This window comes from Exophiala mesophila (genome assembly GCF_000836275.1).
Source record: "Exophiala mesophila strain CBS 40295 unplaced genomic scaffold supercont1.4, whole genome shotgun sequence".
Lineage (NCBI taxonomy): Eukaryota > Fungi > Ascomycota > Eurotiomycetes > Chaetothyriales > Herpotrichiellaceae > Exophiala > Exophiala mesophila.
This window is the reverse complement of record NW_015622507.1, coordinates 2681699-2701444: the sequence shown is the minus strand read 5'-3', so window position 1 is coordinate 2701444 and position 19746 is coordinate 2681699. Positions and strand designations below refer to the sequence as shown.

The following is a 19746-nucleotide window of genomic DNA, read 5'->3' as shown; positions in this document are numbered from 1 at the left end:
TAGTTGAACCTGAGGCAGGAGATAGGTAGACAGGCGATGGGATGGAATGGTACGGATGGGTCGCTGGGTCTGCTGGGTCTTTGGGTAGTTGGGTCCTTGGAGAGAAGAAACAGGGGAACGAGCAGACAAAGTTGGAGCCCGAGGGAGGCCAGAAAAGTGGAAAAAGTGGAAAAAGTGGCAGACGGTCCAACTACTGGATGGTGCCTGCGAGGGACGTTTGCGTTTGCGGAACGGAACAACGTGGGATCTACCGCCGGCACCATCTCCACCCCCACCGCCATTTGGAAATTCTCCTCTACGCCTATCCACACACCACAAACAACCCACTACGGAGTAGACGAGTACTTTTCCTGGTCTGTGATAATGCCGTAGGTCAAGAATCTTCAAATTCATGCCTAGTGACATATCATCCTGTACCATGTGGACTCACCTAAGGATGTATACGAGTACTTGTCCCCTAGTTGTCAATGATTGACCAAGTGGATGAGAGGTTGCATGGCGATCAGGATGATTTCCACGATGATCTGGGTACCGACTTCTTATTCCATAGCCCACACATGTGACATGCTACTGCGTTGCTGCTGCCATTCCTCCACGTTCTCGTTCTTGCCTCAAGCTATTGTGATTCTGCCTCTTTCTTGTCCTACTTGTTGCCAGACGAGGAAGGCGTGTGGACAGAAGGGGGCAGCTGCAGTTTCCCTCTAGAAACCACCGTATCATTACCCAGAAGTACCTTGTCACCTTGTCCATTAGTCTCAGTGACCTACGCGTATATACCAGTCACACTATCATGCCTGTCCATGTCTAGAATCATCGACTGCGTGACAGCCTCCCACATGATCATCGCATCCACGTCGAGTCGATATGAGGCGGACGAGTTGCGAGTCGTGCGAGGGTGGCGCTGGTGGTATTTCTGGCCAGGGCGGCGCGTGGGTTGATGTGTGGGCCCCCGAGGGACCGTGGGCCATGGTGGCCACGGCAGGCGAAACTGAGGGTGAACTACGAGGGTGACTTCCCATCGCCCCCTCTTGAGCCTTGGGGCTGAGGCCGGTACGTGGGTTGTCCCTTCCGTTTACACTCCATCTCAAGGTGGGTATGGTGGGGGACCTTCTTCAGTCCAATCCCAGTCCAGTCCGCACACACCCACTCCCACACAATCCACTAACAACTGACACCGAAAGGAAGCATCCGTCCTCCCGTTGTTGCAGATCTCCCCTCTCCCCTCCCCTCCCCTCCCCTCCATCATTTCTCTATGGCCCTCCCTCCGTCCCTGAAGCCTTTCACGTGCACGTCACAGTCTCGGGCGATTCTTGTGTCCAGTTGAGACTGCGAGGCTTATCGTCTTTACCTACCTGGCATGCCTGGATGACCCGGTCTACCGCTCTGCCCAACAAAAAGTCAGGTTAGAGAATCACGAAGCATGCCACTATATCAACACCATCATCGTATCATTTGTGGACCACCATCCGTTCCTGACCAAGCCCGATGATCTCTCCTGGTTTGCCCTGAAGGGCCCGTGTCAGGCCCGGCCACTCCGTCTCGAATGGCTTGGGGGTCAATCCGCCATGATTGACCGAAGGTTTGCGCGATATTCGACGAGTGGAGTGCCACTGTGCGCCGTGTGAAACGTGATGAACCCTCGGGTATGGATAGTGTGGTTGGATAAATTCGGGGCGTGGGCAAGCACGGCAAGGCACTGGCAAGGGCATGTTCGAGTTTGGTTGCTCGTGGGTGACCGAGAGAGCCGACCAATATGTATCCGAGCACAGCACCGTACGGCAAACATTGTGCGCTTCAGCCCTCAAACACCGGCAGCCTTCCTATTCAGTGGCCAGCAGTTCTGACCCTTTTTACGAGGCCGACTGATGGTCACTGGACTGGGTTCTCGGAGGCATGGGGGCTAGTGCGGCGTGTTTCGCGCACATCCCAGCCAGATGCTGTCTGGTAGTACTCTACTTACGGTCGTACTCTCGGGGCACACTTGCCCGCACCGGTCCATCCTGCTGTTAACACAACTACTGAGCCTGGAGGAATACTGGAATTCTGACGTCCAGAAGCATGGCATGTCTGCACGTGTACGGAGTACACCAGGCCCTGTCAATCGACACTCAGTGCGGAATAGGACGGACATTTTGGAGCCACATCACCGAGTCCTTGGAGGCTGACCTTGGCCCGTCGGCCCTGGTTTTCCACGAGGTTCAGCCGCGTCTTTATCTGAGGACCTTGTCAACCTCATCCTGCACCAATTATTCATCCGAAGCCGCGAGCAAGGGTGTTGAACTCCATAACGTTCTGACACGCTTGATTCGCTTGACTACAGTACCAACACCCGGCTGGCGAGCATCTCTTGTTCAGAAGTCGCAAATCCTTTCACCTGGTTATGGTGCAATTCCTGCATCTTGAGACTCAACGCCCAGGCTGTCCAATGCATGCAGCCGCTTCCAGAAATTGCAGATATGCTTCAGGGACGCGACATTCGGTCCTTGATAGGCTGATAGCTTCCCAAGTCCTCATTTACGACTGGTGCATTTGCTCATATCCAGCCTGACATGTACCTGAGGCGTTGTGGGCGTCCGGATGCTGGCATGTGTCGCTCGGATGGAGCATGTGCCGTCTTTTTAATCGCCAACATATCTTTAATTACTGTTGTGTGACGATGAGCCGGAGTGACAATTCCGCCTCAAACCTTGCTTTGGGACAGTCCAAGATAAGTGCTGCTGATTGATTACGGATGGTGACCCGGCGTTCTCCTGCACCCAGGTCGACATGTCCACGATAGAGCAGGGATAATATCCCATTTGTTGCCTCCAGCATGAGGGAGGTCATTCAAGGCAAGATCGCCTGTTTCATCCTTTGCAAATGCTGATGTATTGGGGCGTTTTCCTTGCACTGTCCTGCGCCTTGCTCACCTGTGAGACGGTATCAGCAATAACCTCTCTACCAGGCTCGCTGAATTCTCACTCAATCAGTCAGCACGAGGTGTCACAGCTTTGAGCGATTGATCAGCGACCCTGTGGGCTTGTTGATAAATCTTCGCCGCTTGACACAGTTGGGGTGCAACTTGCGAGGGCTTCGACCACCGCTGGACCACGTTCTATCTAATGTATCTAAAAATACTTGGTAGATTAGATATTCCAACTTACAAGGCCACCAACCCACCAAATCGCCCTAGTGGTCTTACGATGCCCGATGGCCATGATCGTCAGACTTGCCATTCAAAACTTGGCTAAGCTTTGTCTCACAGTGAGATATTAGATTGGGGTCCTCGGCCAGTTTGATTGTGTCATGATGAAGCTTGCATCATGAGATAGTATACAAGGTCAGTGGTAGGGATGATACTGTGCGTTGCAGTGACAACAAAAGGTGCCTGATCTTCCAGCTGGAGCCCACCAACGACTACAATGGACAGGGATTTGAGAAAGCGTCATCAAGTCTTGCCATCGTTTGTCAGGGAACGAAGCAGAAAGACACGCTGCAAATGAGGATCTCCTGCCCTCCCACGGACCGCGAACGTTTCCTGTCCATTGATCCTGTCGTTACACGCACGGACCTGCTCCGACAGATTTATGCCAGCCTGCTTTCCTATCCATTCCTTGCATTGCAATCGGGGTGTCTCTTCTGGAGAAAGAAGAGGACAAATAAGACGAGAGCGAGATATGGTTCGACCTCAACCGGCAAACTCAACACTTTGCTGTCCTTGTTCGTTCTAATTGTTGCAGGCTCATCTTGACTAGGACTGTCATTGTCCAAAGCCCTTGACTAACTCGCTGTAGCTACGAACGGGCCGTTTACATCGGAAGTTGGTGTCATTAAAGACATCTCATAAACTCCTGGTCTTATATGAGTGTTAACAAACAGGCTGTGATACGAATCATCTCTCAGTCAGACTCAACTCATGGATGTATACATTCTTTTTGTTCTCCCTATTTGGGAGATCTGCCTTCCTATCTTGTACATCTATACCTTTTCCGAGCCGAGTGTTTAAATCTAAGATAGGTCTCGCTTGCCTATCAGCCTAAATCATCCATCACGAGCCAGCCCACAAGGCTCTGGAACAACATTCAAACATCTATCTGCCTAACACAGCATCAAAGCCACCACTTGGATACTCTACTCCCATGTCGTCAGACATGAAGGCCCATAGGGCTACGACGGAGACGAAGGACACGACCAAGGTTACCTTAACCTCAAGGCCTCTTTGGCATCGACCTGATCTCTTGTCTGCTGCCAGCAACAACGTTCTCAACCCATCTCTAAACCAACGGACTATGATGATCCTACTGACTCTGACCATGTCACTCACACTGCCTCATCCGGTATCGGCCGTGCAAAGCGACATGTCATCAAATGCAGCATCCACCCCACCCAACTCATTCATCTCCAACCTCGACTGCCAATTGATGGTCGCCGGCGTGGTTGTTGGATTTGTGGGTCTTCAGCTGTGGGTATGGTCGTTTGCCACGCTCTGGAAACAAAGAAGAGCCCTGAAGCAAGAAGGATCAGATGAGATTCGCGGACGGGCACGACAGAGCAGTCCTCTTACTGGGAGAGGAGGTCTCGCGGGTCGGTTTGGTGCGGGGCGTAGTGGTGTTGGTGGCGGCGGTGGTGGATTTGGTGGATCGGCCCGCCATATGTCTCTGGGAAGGCGTGGTGGGGAGGTGGGGAGAAGGGGTTCAGGCGGAATATCTGATTGATTGATCGAGCAAGACCAGCTTGATTTGGATTGCACTACGGAGTACGTGACTACTTACAGTTCGCTCTACAAGCTAGATTGTCACGGTCTGTGAGCCGTGTTGAAGTGATGCATGCATGCAGGAATGAATGGACGGCTGTGAAGCCCGCTTGGACCCTGAGTTGCTTACACCCCGCGCTTCGTTGTTGATGCTGTGGGGGAAGAACATGGGCCGAGGGGCATGATCAGGGGGCCGAGGGGGTCCACTCGCGAGAAACTTCTGGCCAGGATTCATGTCTTTCTTTCGATATTTCTATTGTACACTCCTCTTCCGAGAACATCAACAACAGTGATGTTTTGTCGATCACAGATATCCCCCTCCCAGAGACTCTGTAGCTGATCGAACGTCATTAGGCGATCTATCATAGTCTAGAATCTCCGTCATTTTGAATCATTAATCCCAAACCTCCAGACCAAAACCGTCTGTCGGACCCACTTGTGTCACTCCATTCAGACGTTGGCTAACACTGTTGGTCACTTTTTGACGTACAAAGTAGCATCTGGGTAGATTTTCTGAACCTCAGCGGTCATACTCGGCAAGGGAGTCGAGTTGCTTCTTGCAAATAAGCCAATCACACGGGCCAGCACAGCTCGAGATTCTCTCTGGATGGGAGTCCAATGCGAAGTGCGAGGAAGGATGGTGACCTCACTGTCCTTGGCGAGATAATCGCCCAGACCGTTGAGACAGATTTCTCGGGAACAAGCTTGATCTTTCTCGCCCCAAAGCACATATGTCGGTGCCTTGAGAGCACCTTTGTGAGGGACCGCAAACAAAGCTCCATTAGAGATAGAAGCACGTCGGCGACTGCCTGGAGAACTTGACTCGGAAGCAGACGACTCGAGTGCGTACAAATCTGCAATGGTCTCGAGAGATTTTGTCCAGGGTCGGCTTGATACCCCATGGCGGTAGTAGCCGGTCATGTTCCAAAATGCTTGTCCATGTGATTTTGCGCGTGCATTCACAGAAGCGCCATAAGTTTCACCCGGAGAAGTGCTGCTCGTCGATGGAATGGCGGTGTCAAGTTCTTCCTTTCCAGGTCCAAAAGAAGTAGCAAGACATTCGGGGAAGCTCCACTCGGGCGATTTTGGATCATAGGCGGACATAGTTACCGATCTCATGAATGCGTAATTGCCGCCGATTCCCAGAAAATTCACATACACGGTCGACAAGTTGAACATAAAGATGTAGCCCATCATATAGACCTGTACAAGCAGAGGCTTGATGGTATTGTACGCCTTGGACAAGCATGACCATTGCTTCCAGGGCGATCGTCGAAATTGCTTGAAGATCATGGAGGAAGATTGAACAATTCCTTTGACATTGGCGAGAGCAAGCTGAGTCTGAGGATTGGTTTGTTAGTCATGAACGGCGTGCTTCAATGATGTTCAACTCACATGTGGGGCATTGGTCAAGATGAATCGGTCTGCAAGCGCAGGAGCTTCGGCGGCGAGACGGAAACCAAGAATGCAACCCCAATCATGACCGACTATTAAGGTGTCGATGGAGTCAGCCTGTTCGACAGGAATGTAGGTGTCTCTCATAGCGACCACAAATTCAGAGAGTGCGTCCAAGATTTGCGTATCATATTTAGGAAAACTGTCGCTTCCCCCGAAACCAGGGAGGTCAACGGCAACCAGAGTCGCATCTTGTAAAGGTATAGACTTCTCTTGTAACAAATGTCTCCACATGACACAGCTATCGGGGAATCCATGGAAGAAGATGACAAGATTGCCATTGAAAGGCCCGTCTCGGTTGCTGATGTAGTGCAATTTGAGGTTGTTTCGAAGGGTGTAGAAGTTGTGGGAGAAGTTGGGAATGGGAGATTTGGCGAGATTCCAAAACTGATCCTTTGCTAAGAGCCATATATTAGTAGGTGCTGGGAGCAGAGGAGAGCTCTAAATGCACATACCAATTGCGTATTGAAGTTCGTCTTGCTCCGTATCTTTCCTGAACCACACCCCATTTATCATGAGAACGAATAGAAAGGCGAACAGATTGAAGAAAGCATAGGCGTAGAAGGCCAGTCCCGTGAAGACTTTTGTCACACCGTTGACCATCTCGTCAATCTCGAAAGGTTTAATCTAAGACTTGATGATCGACGAGAAAGAGATACGCAGTGTTTGTAGCTGCAGCTGGGTCGTAGAGACTCGGCTTCGGCAAGGAGGGGCAGAGGAAGGTGAGGTTAGCGAACGCCCTGGCGGTCAGCAGCGTGCGTGGGAAGGTAGTCAACGACTGGCAAAGCAGTCGGAAATTCGTATAGCAGTCTGCATGAGGTTTGACCTGTATGTCAGATCCAGTAACTACTGTGGTAAGTAGATGTCTGAATGTGTAGGGATGGCACATCAGCTAGGCAGGAAGTTGTCGGTCTGGATCAACGATCACGAGGCAAGTGCAGGTGGTAGTGAAGATGGTGTGGACGGCCGCCCAGTTGCTGAGCTGTTAACGAAGAGTGAGATCCTTGCCTTGTTGGGTCAATCAGCATGACTTGAGCTCTTTTTGACTTGATCGCAGATCAGAAAAGCACTGGAGCACGACAGCTATGCCTCCGTGCCCGCTCATGGCAAGGGGGAAATGATAGGCAGTTACTAACACGGGCACACACAGACAGACAGATGGGTGGATAGGCAGATGGTCACGATGGGTGTACAAAGGATGGGATGGGAGAAGCAGAAAAGTGTGGCAGTGCCTAAACGCAGGTCAAGCAATTGGTGGTTGTTGACAGCTGGAAGTCTATTGGATCAGAGGGGTTGCTGAGGGGCTTTAAAGGGTTGAGGGGTCTTAAGGGACCCTTGAAGAACGCCTTTGTGTAGGAGTCTGTGTAGTAGTACACAGGCACTATAGGTTGTGCCTTGAACCACCATGACCATCCTCAGGCATGGCTAACTTAGGTATGTGGCTGTAGAGGTATTCATTATTGGTCCAGGCCATGGGCGGTGACACACCCAAAGACTCAGGCAACTATCAACTGGAGGAGCACCACAAGCACCCCCAGCACCCAATGATTCTCTCCCGGGGGTCCCAAAGGAAAGCCACATTCCCCTCACACTTGTACCTGGACCACCCTTGCATCCCTCGGTAAAACGGTAGCTAAGCAGCACGTTTTTATAAGCTCATCCACTTGATCCCCACAGATCGCCATACCTACGTAGGCATCTGCGTATGCCTCCAAGCAGGCTCCATATAATGATACAATACAGTCCAACCATCCTCCATTATTGTGGATTTGAGTAGATCTTCTTGCCCTCAACTGTCTTACGGTGTGGTGCCATCCAATAAATGCAGATATCGAGAATCATCGTGGCCCCCAAATCCCTTTGATTGACTTTTGATCAGTCAGAAACAAATCCCATTTCGAGTAGAAGGCCAGCCCAGCAATGAATTTCGACGCTCTCGATTTGCAATACCTGCTTGCTCTGTGCATATGCATAGCGAGAGTTGATATCAAGACTGATTTAGGCACAATGATTTGTAGGATACTCAAGCTTGACGTGCTTGAGTAATAGTCGACGCTTCCACTGCTACTTGTCTCTCCTTACATCTGGCTTTGACCCTGCGGACAATACAGAGTGTAGCGAGTATGAAAACGACTGCCCATAGTGCGAGAATTGTCCCAACGACAATCCAGTAAAGTGGCGGCCCTCCATTTTCTGGTGTCCTGGCATGCAATTGACCATTCTGGTGAAAGTCGATCGACTTCTTATTGAGAAGCCCCCATATGACAGCCATGACGGGCTGATATAAGAGTTGTCCTGGATGTTGTGTCTTCGAGTGGCGCTTTCTCAAGTTGACGGCAGACGTTCAGCGCTACATACAGCTTGGGGAGAGTCTTCATGGTTTAAGCTATGTCAAAGCCCGCAACAACTATCTAGATGAATATGAATGTGACTAGAGTATCAAACACTTGCAATGTGACTCAACCCACACTGCGAGAAGAGGAGAGAGAGAGAGTCTTGTAAGTCACCTCTTTCCCTCCTCCTTGCCTCAGTCACTCCTTGCCTCAGTCATGACGGTCTAAACCACAATCGCAATCGCAATCGTTGTCTCACACTTGAGACTCACCAGCACTCTAAACTCTGACGGATATTCGATTCACTTCCTTGTGACCCAATTCATCATTTGTGAATCAGCAAAAGCCTCCAAAATAAATGGTCATTGTGGACTTTGGCCGATGGAGGTTCAATACTGCGCTCTACTAAATCAAACCCCCACCGTAACAATTCCTCTGACATCAGCAACGGCGAAGCACAAATACTCAATGCCTCCATATCATACCACTAACCAATAATTCCGCAGACAAAGTGAATCTCATAAAATACAAGTCACTCCATCCCGTCTCCAACCCAAAAGGCAAAAAGAGCAGCTTACTGCGAACAACAACCCGGAGACCTCCTTCAGAAGGACATTGCCATTCTTGAATTCCGACTAAGCTCTCTACCCTCGAACCTCGTCCTCTCCTGCAACCCCGAAACAAACACTTGCTGTAGGTCCATTCGGCGCATTCATTCATTCAATTGAATCAAACTCACCCACCTGCTGGCCGGAGGAGATATACCTCGATAACTACCTACCTATACATAGGGTTGCTCGACAACCTATAACCCTACACCGAACTGCCCTCACAAAAGGAGGCGACACCGCTGCCTCGCTCGCCATAGCATAGCAGGTCAAGATGATCACACGGTTTCTACGACGATATCTTGCGGGGACGAATTTGGAAGTGTTCAAGGTAAGCAAGCCAACCATTGAAACCATTAATATCAAACACCCCCCCAGTACCAGTAACTACATTGAGGACCTTCACATCCACTAACATGTCCTCTTCTTCTCCATGTTCCAGTTCGGCATGTATCTAGCCTTCCCCATCGGCTACATGTACTACTTTGGCACGAATCTCGAAGACCGGTTCTCAGTACCAGGGTTCTGGCCCACCAAGGAACAGAGCAATACCATTCCATATGACAAGGAAGAAATCAAGGCCGAGGTCGAGCGGATTCGAGATGTGATGAAGGAAAGGGAATTGGAGAGACAGAGGATCAAAGCACAAACTGAAAGAGCGTTTCAGGAAGTGAGGGATAAATTGAGGGAAGGGGGTGGGAGTGGGAGTCGGGAGGATGGAAGTGTTGTTTCTTCGTGAAGAGATGATAAAAACCAAGTTGCATTGCATGGCATGGCATTGGGTCCGGTTATGGAATTCATTCAGCATGGCATGAAAGAAAAGCTTGTATGTGCATATCATATGGGATCATGAAAAGGTGGACATGTTTGATATCAGACTCATGGTTTAGATGGGGGCGGGTTGGTGTATTTGAACGATACGGGAACACTTCTCTCTTCATAGCTGTACAATAATTGATACATTAATTTCTCATAGACCCTTCCTCGGAGTCTAGCCAGCCGTACTAAGAGGTTTCAGTCTCTTTACATCTCAAGAAGACCGTTATTAAAACCAGGTAATCATGTTATACACTTGCTCCACCTTGTCCCGCCCCCGAAATAAGACATCACTCGCTCCTCTATCACATGCTTGGAACCATTGTGCTGGAAACGCAGCACATATATGGTTCATGTTATTAGACTATTAGCAACCCCGTCCCAACTCCTGAGTCTGACTGTCGATGCCCTGGGTGCCCTACCGGGGCTGAGAAGACGTATGATTAAGGCATGGGAACCCCCATAATTCTTTCTTCATGAAACCACAAACAGGTTCACAATCACATCACAGCTCTCGAAGAACTGAATCCGTAGTTGCCGCCACTGATTGTAGAGTCAGGGAAGAGATAACGCCTGAACCGTCCGCTGAAAGAATCGTCTTGCCAGGAGCCGCGGCAGTAATGTACTTGAATTCGCCGTGGACATAATACCAGATCCGATTGTAGATGATGGCGACATGGTTCGGGAGGTATAGTGAAGCGGCGGTAACGAGCAGGGAAACCAGAATGAAGAGAATCAGGTCTAATTGCAAAACCAATTAGAGAATGCAGCTGAGCGTTGGGACGTCGATAAGACATATGGTTTGTAGAAACTTACTGAAGATGAACTTCTCGGTCGACGTCATCATGTAGAGAGAGAATGTGACTTCATACTGGTATTTCTTCAATTGTAGCCAGCGGACAAAAGCGGATAAATATGAGGTTTGTTGCTCCCTCGCGGCCCGGCGGTCGTCTGTCATTCTGTGGTTGTGGTTGTGGTTGTGGTTGAGTGGTTGCGTGAGCATTTCAAAGCGAGTGGCGGACGGTGATAGACTCGAGGGGGTAGAGCGAGGGTAAGAGAGCGCGATACAAAGGTGAATGGTGAACAGGTGGGATAGGAGAAGGAGAAGAGGTTCGTTTCTGCTTTGACGGTGAACGAAGGAAATTTGCCTGGAAACAAGCGTGTGAGGGGGTGGCGGATTGAATATGTGCAAGGAGAAGAAACGGCAGGATTTTTGTAGCGAATGTGAGGCGAGTTGAGTTGAGGGGCCGAGTGAGAGTTGATGTGAAGCGTGGTGCAGTGAGGTGAGAATGAATGAATTAAATGATTCTCGTCTGGCAGATTTCGGTGACAAACTTCTGCCTTGCGAAGCTCGCAATTTACGCGTCGGCAAGATTGAGCCAATAGGAATTGACGACTCCTGACTCCGGAAGGAATTCCTCAGCCTTGCGTGGTTTGGCGCTCACAGCCAATGATGAGAAGGCACTGTAGTCGATCTCTACCTCTAACTCTATGTATGAGTCTTTGTCTACATACCATGTCGTAGCGTAAGCTCTTAATTCTAAATTCTTAATCCTTCATAACCTTCAAGCCTTGCCATCCGAGTACTGGACCACAGCCCACTTCCCACTCCAAGCCCATTTTCTTGCCCCAGAATCTCCACCTCCTCCTGCCATTGCTCGAATCTCTTCATCTTTTCCTTTGGGAAGACCGACCACGACATCAGCCTTGCATGTTCGCAAAGCCAATACTCTAATACCAGAAGTCGGTCCAAGTGGGCCAATAGCCGTCACGAAAGGCGTGGTTGGATCCCATGAAGCCTGTCGTACTCAAGTCAGTTCTCGATCGACACAAGGGCGCATAGAAAAGTCATAATTTTACTTACATCGCCAGTCAATTTTCGGTAATTGAGATCTCCTTTGAAGATGACGAGCTCACTCTCTTTCAAATCTTCAAACAGTTCAGGAGCCATCTTCGGCAAGCGCCAGAAACTGCCCGCATGGGTCCAGAACCGGTTCGGTCGAAGAATCAGCTGTCCTTCACCGTGCAATTGACTCCAATCCTCGAATAGGAATTTGACATCATTCGCTTCCTCTTCTGTCAAAGGCACCGGCGCCTGTCCATTCCCTTTCGATTCATATTCATCCGAAGGATCCTCGTAGAACGACTTGGGATCTTGCATGGCTCCCAACAACGCGGCCAAATCCTGTGGAATGACATCACTGACAAACCAAGGAATGCTCTTAGGATGTAACACAACCTCAGTGGCAAGACCTGTCGCCAGTAAATACCCCGCCAGAATCAGATCCACAAACAATTCAAACCCAGCATTGTCCAGCACAATATCCACTCTCCTCGAAGATTTCCCTTCTTTATGAGCACGATTCAAAACCGCAAACGCCTCTGCCAAGTCATTGACCAGGATATTCTTCTCACTCTCCTTCCTCGCATTACTTCCCTGTAGTTTTTGAATATCCTCATACGTCAGATTCGTCAAAAGACTAAGATCGGTAGCGTTTCCCCACAGACAAATCTCCGCCATTTCAGTAAAGAGGAGTTTCTCCGCCTGTTCGACCTCTTCAGACGAATGAGGCGCCTCGACAACCGAATGTGATTTCGAAGTTCGAATCCGCGTGATGATCTCTCGATACTTAGCGGCTAATTCCAGTACGGCGGGCCGTGACGACTTGAACGTGCTCATCTTCTGACGTCGAAAGACATCGTAACTCTTCCAGAACGGATGCTTAGCCAACGCGAACAACGTGGCTACCCGGCGATACAGATAACATTCCGAATATAGCCACTCAACATCATGCCATTTAGGTGGGCCTCGAGCCTGGAGTTCGACGTTGTATCCCTCGACGTCGGGTTGTCCGTCGTCGGCGATCGCTGTCAATGTTCGGTTGTGTTGGAGTTCATACTTGATTGACGCGAGCGCTGATACGATCGCCTTGCCTTCTTGGATCCGTTCCTTGTCTGATTCTGGAATCGACGATACTGTCCGGTGGACGTCGTCGATTGCGCCGGTTATGATTGCAGGCCACCGTTCGCGCGCTGATGTGAAGGCAAATGATGTCGGATCTGACGTTGAATATGTGGGTGTTGATGTGTCGTGCTCCATGGTGGAAATCACTCGATCTAGTTGTTCTCCGGCTATGCTATGCAGTGATGAGCAGGTGTAAGTTGCGTCGTCAATGAGGTGAAAAAAAGAGATTCGTGGAGGTCGTTGACAGAGTCACCATCTATTCCTAAACTTCCCGTTGGGCAACGCTTCTGACTTCTGATCAAAAATGTTCATTCTGATAATGCCAAGCGCCAATCAACGCTCATGCTACCACGGCTTGGCAGCGAACAAGGCTGATGCAATACCTTCGTTATAACAAGGTCATTAAGACCGCAAGATCTTCCACGTGAGGGTAAAATCCTTCTACAAACTCCTTTGATGTAAAGTATTTTGATTCTATGTCTATATATATATCTGAATTTTACATGCTTGCTCAGTCGAAGTCCATTCTAAGCTGTATAGCTGGTCGGGCTTCTGAATCTTCCTGCGAGTCCACCTTCTGTCGTTGCCCAATACCAGCAGCTCTCAATAATGTCTCCAGCTCAGAGCGTTGTTCCTCATCGAGCAGGCCCACCGTGACTTTGAACGCCAATTGATCTGCAGCGATCAATTCCAGGAGTCTTGCAGCTCCTTCTTTGCGGACCTCATCCACATTTGCACCTGCGGGTACGTCTGATGCCCGTGAGAGGATTGTAGGCACCAAGATGGACATGGCGGCGAATTTGCCTGATCCTTTCAATGTTGCTACAGAGGCAACGAGAGACTGTGCGACCGAGGCTTTAATGCTCTCTGGGTCTTCTGCCTCAGGATCGTTGATGAAGGGGATCAACCTTTGCCATAGAGTCCGCGCAATCAGCTCTTCGCTGGGGCTCTTTAGCTGGGACGCCAGTAGCTTTCGGATACATCCTGCCGCGATTTTGGCAAGGCCAACGTCCTGGATACAATCCAGTAGCTCTGCCACGGCCCTGGCGACCAGGGTATCGTTGGGAGGGATGAATGAACTGGCTGTCGTGAGTAGGATTGTCATCGACAATAGAGTATTCTTTGCACAGGTGATTGAGTATTCATTCTCGCGCCGTTGTGCGAACGTCAGCGTCATCAACATTCGATGTAGACATCCTCGGATCAGGCGTGAAACGATGCCGCTTGAGTCTGGCCGACGGACATCTTCCAGAAACTTTTTGAAGATAGGCATGATGCGAGGAAGAACTTCTTCCTGACATATACCTGTTGCCAGCATGGTACAGTAGATGTGAATAATACAGGCATGCAAATCTGCTCGAATTATTGCAGGGAAGACTTCGGCAACCTCAACAATAGCCTGAAACGAGAGCTCTACAAGGGCTAGGCCATCGTCTCCCAAGCGACGGACCGCGGATCCTGGTGGATCCTCCAATGTAGGAATCAGTCCGGTCAAAACCAGAATAATGATACGGGTAAGCTCAAACAATTGTTCGATGTCGTCCGACAGTTTGTCATCACGATCTTGACTCTTGGCCGTTAGATGGTCGAGTGAAAGATTTCGAGCAATTTCCACCAGTACACTCTGGGTTTCCCGTGTGCTGGTTAGAGCAAGTCGATCAAGCGTATCGGTTGTCTCGTTGAAGACGGCATCCTCATAGATCGCATTGCCACTGACCGCAGGAGTTAGGATTTTGCGAAGCGCTTGCAGAATCGCCAGCGCTTGAGATGGATCTTCCCGGGCTTGGGTCACCAAAGCCTCAAAGGCGAGACCGAACAGGATGAAGAAAAATGCCACGGGTTCTTCTCGGAAGCTCATATCTCTTCCTGGACTTGCATTCTCCCCACTCGTTTGTTCGGCAGTGGCGACACGTTTATTGTCCAAAGCGTCAAACACCGAACCGCTGTCCCTTTCGACAAGGACAGCAATTGCATCCACAATACTCAACCAATTCCGCTGGTAGAACTTGAGCCGCACCTCTCTGTTGAATGATGCATAGCGTTCGTCAAGATTGCCCCCAGCCACCTCCCCTCCTAGAGTATCGGAGATTTCTGGCTCAAATCTGAGCCCGGCAAATTCCTGAAGGGATGTGAGCCATAATGGCGCGAGCTTCGGTATGTATGGTTGCAATATTTCGTCCAAGTATGGCTGCTCAGTACTTGCAAGTTGAAGGTGGGCCCAACCAGATAAGATGCCCATTTTTAACATAGCCTGGGCATTTGGACTCAATCCTTTCAAATCGCCAATGGATGCTTCAGGTTCGGGTTGATTCAAATTATCAACGCCAATTGCAAGGACTTTGAAAATGCGGCCCATCCGATCAGCATTCGTGACGATCCCAGTGGCAACAAAAGTGGCACAGACACCAATTGCCTCTGCCGCAAGCTCCGGAGAAGAGTCGGCAGCAAATGCTGGTGTCAAAGCAGAACTAATCTGAGCTTGATACTGTTCAAGGAGTGATGCTTCCAGGAAGTCGGGATCAGGCGTCTTGCCGAACAACTTGAGAATCTGATCTATGATACGCAGACCCCAAATTCGAAGTTCAACAACATTCGCAGTTGAAGCTGAGAACGCCAGTCGAATTACATCAGCGACCTTGCTTTGAAGGACTTCCTCTGCGTGGATGACCTGGTCGGAAGAAATGGCCGCCTGAATGATCTGCATCGATTCAGCCAGGAGCTGCATCGCAAAATCACGCGTTTGCCACCGAAGATACTCCTGACTCTCAGGTGCAAGTTCTGCGGTCTCGCCTTGCACCGCAGTAGCAAAGCCAGCCACCTCCTCGTCGGCGAGGTCAGGCATCGCAGACTTTGCCGTCACTGTTGCTGCTCGTGCCGGCGCCTTTGCCCTCGTCTTCGAGAGTATTGTTTGGCATCGTTCAATCCACTCCGCAGTCTCAACAAGGATTGTCTGCTGCATCCAATTTTGGAGTATGCCTTGCACCGCCTGATGGTTGGGTTCATCATCGAGTCGAGACCACAAGTCGTCGCTGAGTTTGGACGAGGCAACTCGAGCAACCTCGGAAGCATTGCGCTTCATTAGCTCCCCCAAGCCTTTGATGGCCGTGGACTGCATCAACTCTTCGTCCGAAGACAGGTTAGCTTGCAGATCCTGCACGTATTTGGAGAATTGCACATGCGCTGGGGCGTAGAGACACAGATGACGGAGACATTGATAGCTTTCATGCCTTAGCTCAACTGCGCCCTCTTTCTGCAGATAAGTGATGATGACAAGAATCAGATTACGCGCCTTGGAGACATCCTGCAAGTCGGGTCCGAGGACGTTGATGATCGAGTCGACGCATTGAGATAGAGCAAAAGGGGTAAAGAGCTCCATTTCGAGATTTGAAGTTGCTTGAGACGCTGACTCCTCGTTATGAGTGTCATTGCTGTATAATTGAGCCAAAAGTCCCAAGGTGCTTGTTGCGAAAGTCGAGAAAGCGAGCCCGGCAGACTCAGCAACCTGGACGAGTGCCTTCAAGGCCCAGAAATGCACTGTAGAGTGGCTGTCGCTGCAAAGAGATAACAGCACACCGACGATCGATTTAATGTGGAGACTTGCAGCCATTGCGCCGACCTCTGAATGGATGTAACCAAGAGCGAGAGCACACCCTGCCCGAGCACTAGGATCTCGATTGGCCACAATTGTCTCGATGAGAATTTTGACTTCTTTATTAGTGAACTGAGTTCCTGCAAGGTTGCAGAGGCGACCAACTGCTTGGGCGGCTACCTTACGAAGAATATGGTCCGATGTGCAGAGGAACTTCCGCAACAGCTCGACGACGACTCCACCGAACGCGCCGACGTTCAGTTTCCCGGCTGTGAATTGGGTTTCGTGATTGGCAACTGACAGGCCACACAGTAAGGCTAAAGCAGAGTTGACTTGCATTGCAGCTTTCCTTCCGGGCTCCCGCTGAAGCGGCTGAGATACTGTTGTAACAAGTTGCTCCACAGTGCTCTCCTGGATGCGAGGTGACTGTAAGGGCAAGGAGAGCGCGAACAACTTGATGGCAAGGTTGATGCATGAAGTCGCCGGTGGGTCGAGTTCTGCTTGGCTCAGGACTTTGTCCTGACGGAGTAACAATAGTGGGTCGTGCTCAATAGCGGGTAAGCTTGGAAGACGTAAAATAATGTCAGGAAGCGATGCATCGCGTTCATTCAATTTGGCATCGCCGTCTTGAAGCCGATTCTCCAGTGGCAAGTAAGTGTCAAAGGTCTCAGCCAAGCTGCTAGTTCCAAAACTCCAATTGTCGCCAGTTGACCAGAGACCTTCAAAATTGCTCGCAATGTTCGTAAGAGATGTTTCCAGATTTTTTTGAAGTGGCCGTTCGGGATCTGTAAAGGTGCGCATAGTAAGTCCAATCAAGTCTGATTGTGAGACAATGTCGCTTTGATCAAGGTGTTTCAGTCCCACCAAAGCAATGAACGACTGAAGTACTCGCCGTCGAAGCATGATGGCAAAATCTTGAAGCTGGAGCGCGGGAACCAGGCGGTGGGATAAATCATCGGCCTCGCGAGTCGCTGGCAGAGAATCGAGAAACTGAATTGTGGCGTGTAGCATTAGTGAAATGCGTTTGGACCCATCGGTGGTTATCAAACTGCTACAGGACGCGAGGAACATCAGGAGAGAGCTGAGAGCGCACTCTCGAACATGGGATAGAAAGCTTAGCTCCAGATGTCCTCTCTTAGTTGCATTCTCGTGGGTCAGAGGTGGCGGTAGAGCATTTCGCCATAAAAGCATAAGCTGATTTTGATGAACTTTGACAAAACTCGGCCCCAGGTTCATCAATCCACCAATTAAAGTCCATGCCACTTGTACCTGAATCGCAGAGATTCTCAGCTCGGCAGCAGCACTTGATTTCAAGAGGTCTGTGGCGAAAGTGAAGACGTTGGAGTAGATCTGGGTTGAGCCATACAATGGCTTATGTCGAGCAGCGCTGGTAATTGCACCAATAATCAGGGCGTACCCTATAGCCTTGCGATGAGGTTGCTTTGTCTCGCCTGGGTTTAATTCCTTTTGAAGTTGAGATAGCGCAACCTCGAGGCTCCGTACCAATTGACTGGGACAGCCAAGAACAAAGACTTTGAGACACTGAGCCACATGGCTTTGAACAGTATGACTTGGATGTTGCACAACTTGGAACAACGCCTCGCGACAAGAGTCCTGGAAAATGCTGGCAGCGGGTCCCAATCCCTGTATGAGATCGGTGAGGGTCGCTAATGCGCCCGTCAGTACTCTTTTAGAAGGTTCTTTCCGTTCTGTAATGACCTGTGGGTAGTTCTTCAGCACGTCGTTGATCAAAAACCGCGCAGCGGTGATTTGTGCGTTTTCCGTAAGGAGGGGCGTGACGTCGGCGAGAATGTACCGGACGAGTTTCCGCGTGAGAAGCATGCGGTATCGGTTGAAGTAGATGGTCGGGTGGTTGAGGAGATCATTGTACATATGGACTGCGATAGAGGCATAGCTTTCCTCGAGGACTTTTCTCGGTAGCGATCGAAGAAGATACTTGTAACCCAGAGAGATGCAAGACCGGGACCTGTTTGAAGTTGCCGGTCGGCAGTACTGGTGTGAGAGAACACGGAGAATGTCGTTGAGTCCCATAGAGAGTTGGACATTGGTCTTGGGGATGCTAGGATTGGGTGACCCTGGTCTTTCGGCCTCGGCCTCCTCTTCAAGATCAGCTCCTGCTTTCTTGGACTTCTTCGGTTTTCGAATCAGAGGTATGTCTCCGGAGCTAGCGTCCGAGTATGTCTGACGCAGCGCCTCTGCCATGGCATGCGCAGCCGCGTGTCTGACGGATGGCACTGAACTGTCCGCCGCCTTCCAGATGGCCACTTTGAGAGAGTCAAAATCACTCGAATTGTTGAAGTAACTAGTCTCACAGACCAGATCTCGGAGACAGAGGCATGCACATTTCTGCACAAAGTTTGATTTGTCGCTGCTGGCAGCATTGCGAGCCTGCTTCCAGATATCTCTGGCCACATGTTCATCCACACTAGTCTTGACACATTTTATGAGACCGCTAATTGCAACAAATACCCGGCCTCGCAGTCCAGTGTGGGATGTCTTCAATAGTTTGAGGAGGGTCAAAACAGTAATGCTGGAGAGACTGATGGCACTGTCGCCTGCAGAGCGGAAGACCTCGCCGAGGCAGACCACTGCTGCATGTTTGGCCGCCAACTCCTTGTCCGACTTTCCCTGATTTAGAATTCCAAGCAAGTCGTTGATGGTCTCGTACAGCATACTTCGACTACCACGGTCAAACACATCGGCCAAAATGCTGCCCAATGTATTTCTGATGACCCGGGAAGGAACAGGAGCGCTGAGGCCTGCAATCTTGATCACCTCCTTTTTTATGTTGGCCTGCTGGACAGGTAGCGCCTCGGTCGACAACTGTTGCACATATCGCTGGAGGTCGGAGACGAAGCTAAGGAGGTAGAGGTCTTGTTGCTCCGAGGGGAGCGCATGTAATCTAGCGACATCGAGTTCATGGTCGACGCTTCCATTGACCTGTGGCGCGGTTGGAGCGGTTTGAGCAGGCTGCGGCTCGTCCGAAGGGGTAGCCATTGGGCTGGATAGGTAGGGATGCGAGCGCCCAGAGGGGACGACCGCTTGACTGATAAATAGATGGCATGTATGTCAGAAACCTGCACTTCTTGGACGAAAGCACGTTCCCACAGTCTCTCAAATGGCCAGATTATAGTCGACGTCTCGATCACGGCCAGAATGCGAGATTATGCAGATGCGGTTAGATCTAATCAGACCAGAACTTGGCATCAGAAGCTTCAGCGAAACTT

General features: G+C 50.3%; 6 protein-coding genes across 6 annotated transcripts; 2 read left to right on the top strand and 4 right to left on the bottom strand.

Annotated features, from left to right (window-relative positions):
- The first annotated feature begins 1705 nt into the window (after positions 1 to 1705).
- On the top strand, positions 1706 to 3269 carry PV10_06112 (uncharacterized protein). Its single transcript, XM_016370873.1, has one exon. The coding sequence runs from the start codon at positions 2059 to 2061 to the stop codon at positions 2401 to 2403; it is 345 nt and encodes a 114-aa protein (XP_016223166.1). The 5' UTR covers positions 1706 to 2058; the 3' UTR covers positions 2404 to 3269.
- Positions 3270 to 4958: 1689 nt separating this feature from the next.
- On the bottom strand, positions 4959 to 7348 carry PV10_06111 (uncharacterized protein). Its single transcript, XM_016370872.1, has 3 exons — positions 6643 to 7348; positions 6128 to 6585; positions 4959 to 6073 (listed from the first exon to the last, which is right to left on the bottom strand). Exons 1-3 carry the CDS (start codon positions 6788 to 6790, stop codon positions 5207 to 5209), a joined length of 1473 nt encoding a protein of 490 aa, XP_016223165.1. The 5' UTR covers positions 6791 to 7348; the 3' UTR covers positions 4959 to 5206.
- Positions 7349 to 9040: 1692 nt separating this feature from the next.
- On the top strand, positions 9041 to 10105 carry PV10_06110 (uncharacterized protein). Its single transcript, XM_016370871.1, has 2 exons — positions 9041 to 9459; positions 9571 to 10105. The coding sequence occupies exons 1-2, from the start codon at positions 9403 to 9405 to the stop codon at positions 9865 to 9867; spliced, it is 354 nt and encodes a 117-aa protein (XP_016223164.1). The 5' UTR covers positions 9041 to 9402; the 3' UTR covers positions 9868 to 10105.
- Positions 10025 to 11248, bottom strand: PV10_06109 (uncharacterized protein). The gene is made up of 2 exons (XM_016370870.1): positions 10761 to 11248; positions 10025 to 10685 (listed from the first exon to the last, which is right to left on the bottom strand). The coding sequence occupies exons 1-2, from the start codon at positions 10945 to 10947 to the stop codon at positions 10450 to 10452; spliced, it is 423 nt and encodes a 140-aa protein (XP_016223163.1). The 5' UTR covers positions 10948 to 11248; the 3' UTR covers positions 10025 to 10449.
- A 155-nt stretch (positions 11249 to 11403) lies between these two features.
- PV10_06108 (uncharacterized protein) lies at positions 11404 to 13172 on the bottom strand. Its single transcript, XM_016370869.1, has 2 exons — positions 11809 to 13172; positions 11404 to 11743 (listed from the first exon to the last, which is right to left on the bottom strand). The coding sequence occupies exons 1-2, from the start codon at positions 13042 to 13044 to the stop codon at positions 11510 to 11512; spliced, it is 1470 nt and encodes a 489-aa protein (XP_016223162.1). The 5' UTR covers positions 13045 to 13172; the 3' UTR covers positions 11404 to 11509.
- A 202-nt stretch (positions 13173 to 13374) lies between these two features.
- On the bottom strand, positions 13375 to 19651 carry PV10_06107 (uncharacterized protein). The gene has a single exon (XM_016370868.1). It carries the CDS (start codon positions 19514 to 19516, stop codon positions 13421 to 13423), a length of 6096 nt encoding a protein of 2031 aa, XP_016223161.1. The 5' UTR covers positions 19517 to 19651; the 3' UTR covers positions 13375 to 13420.
- Positions 19652 to 19746: the final 95 nt, after the last annotated feature.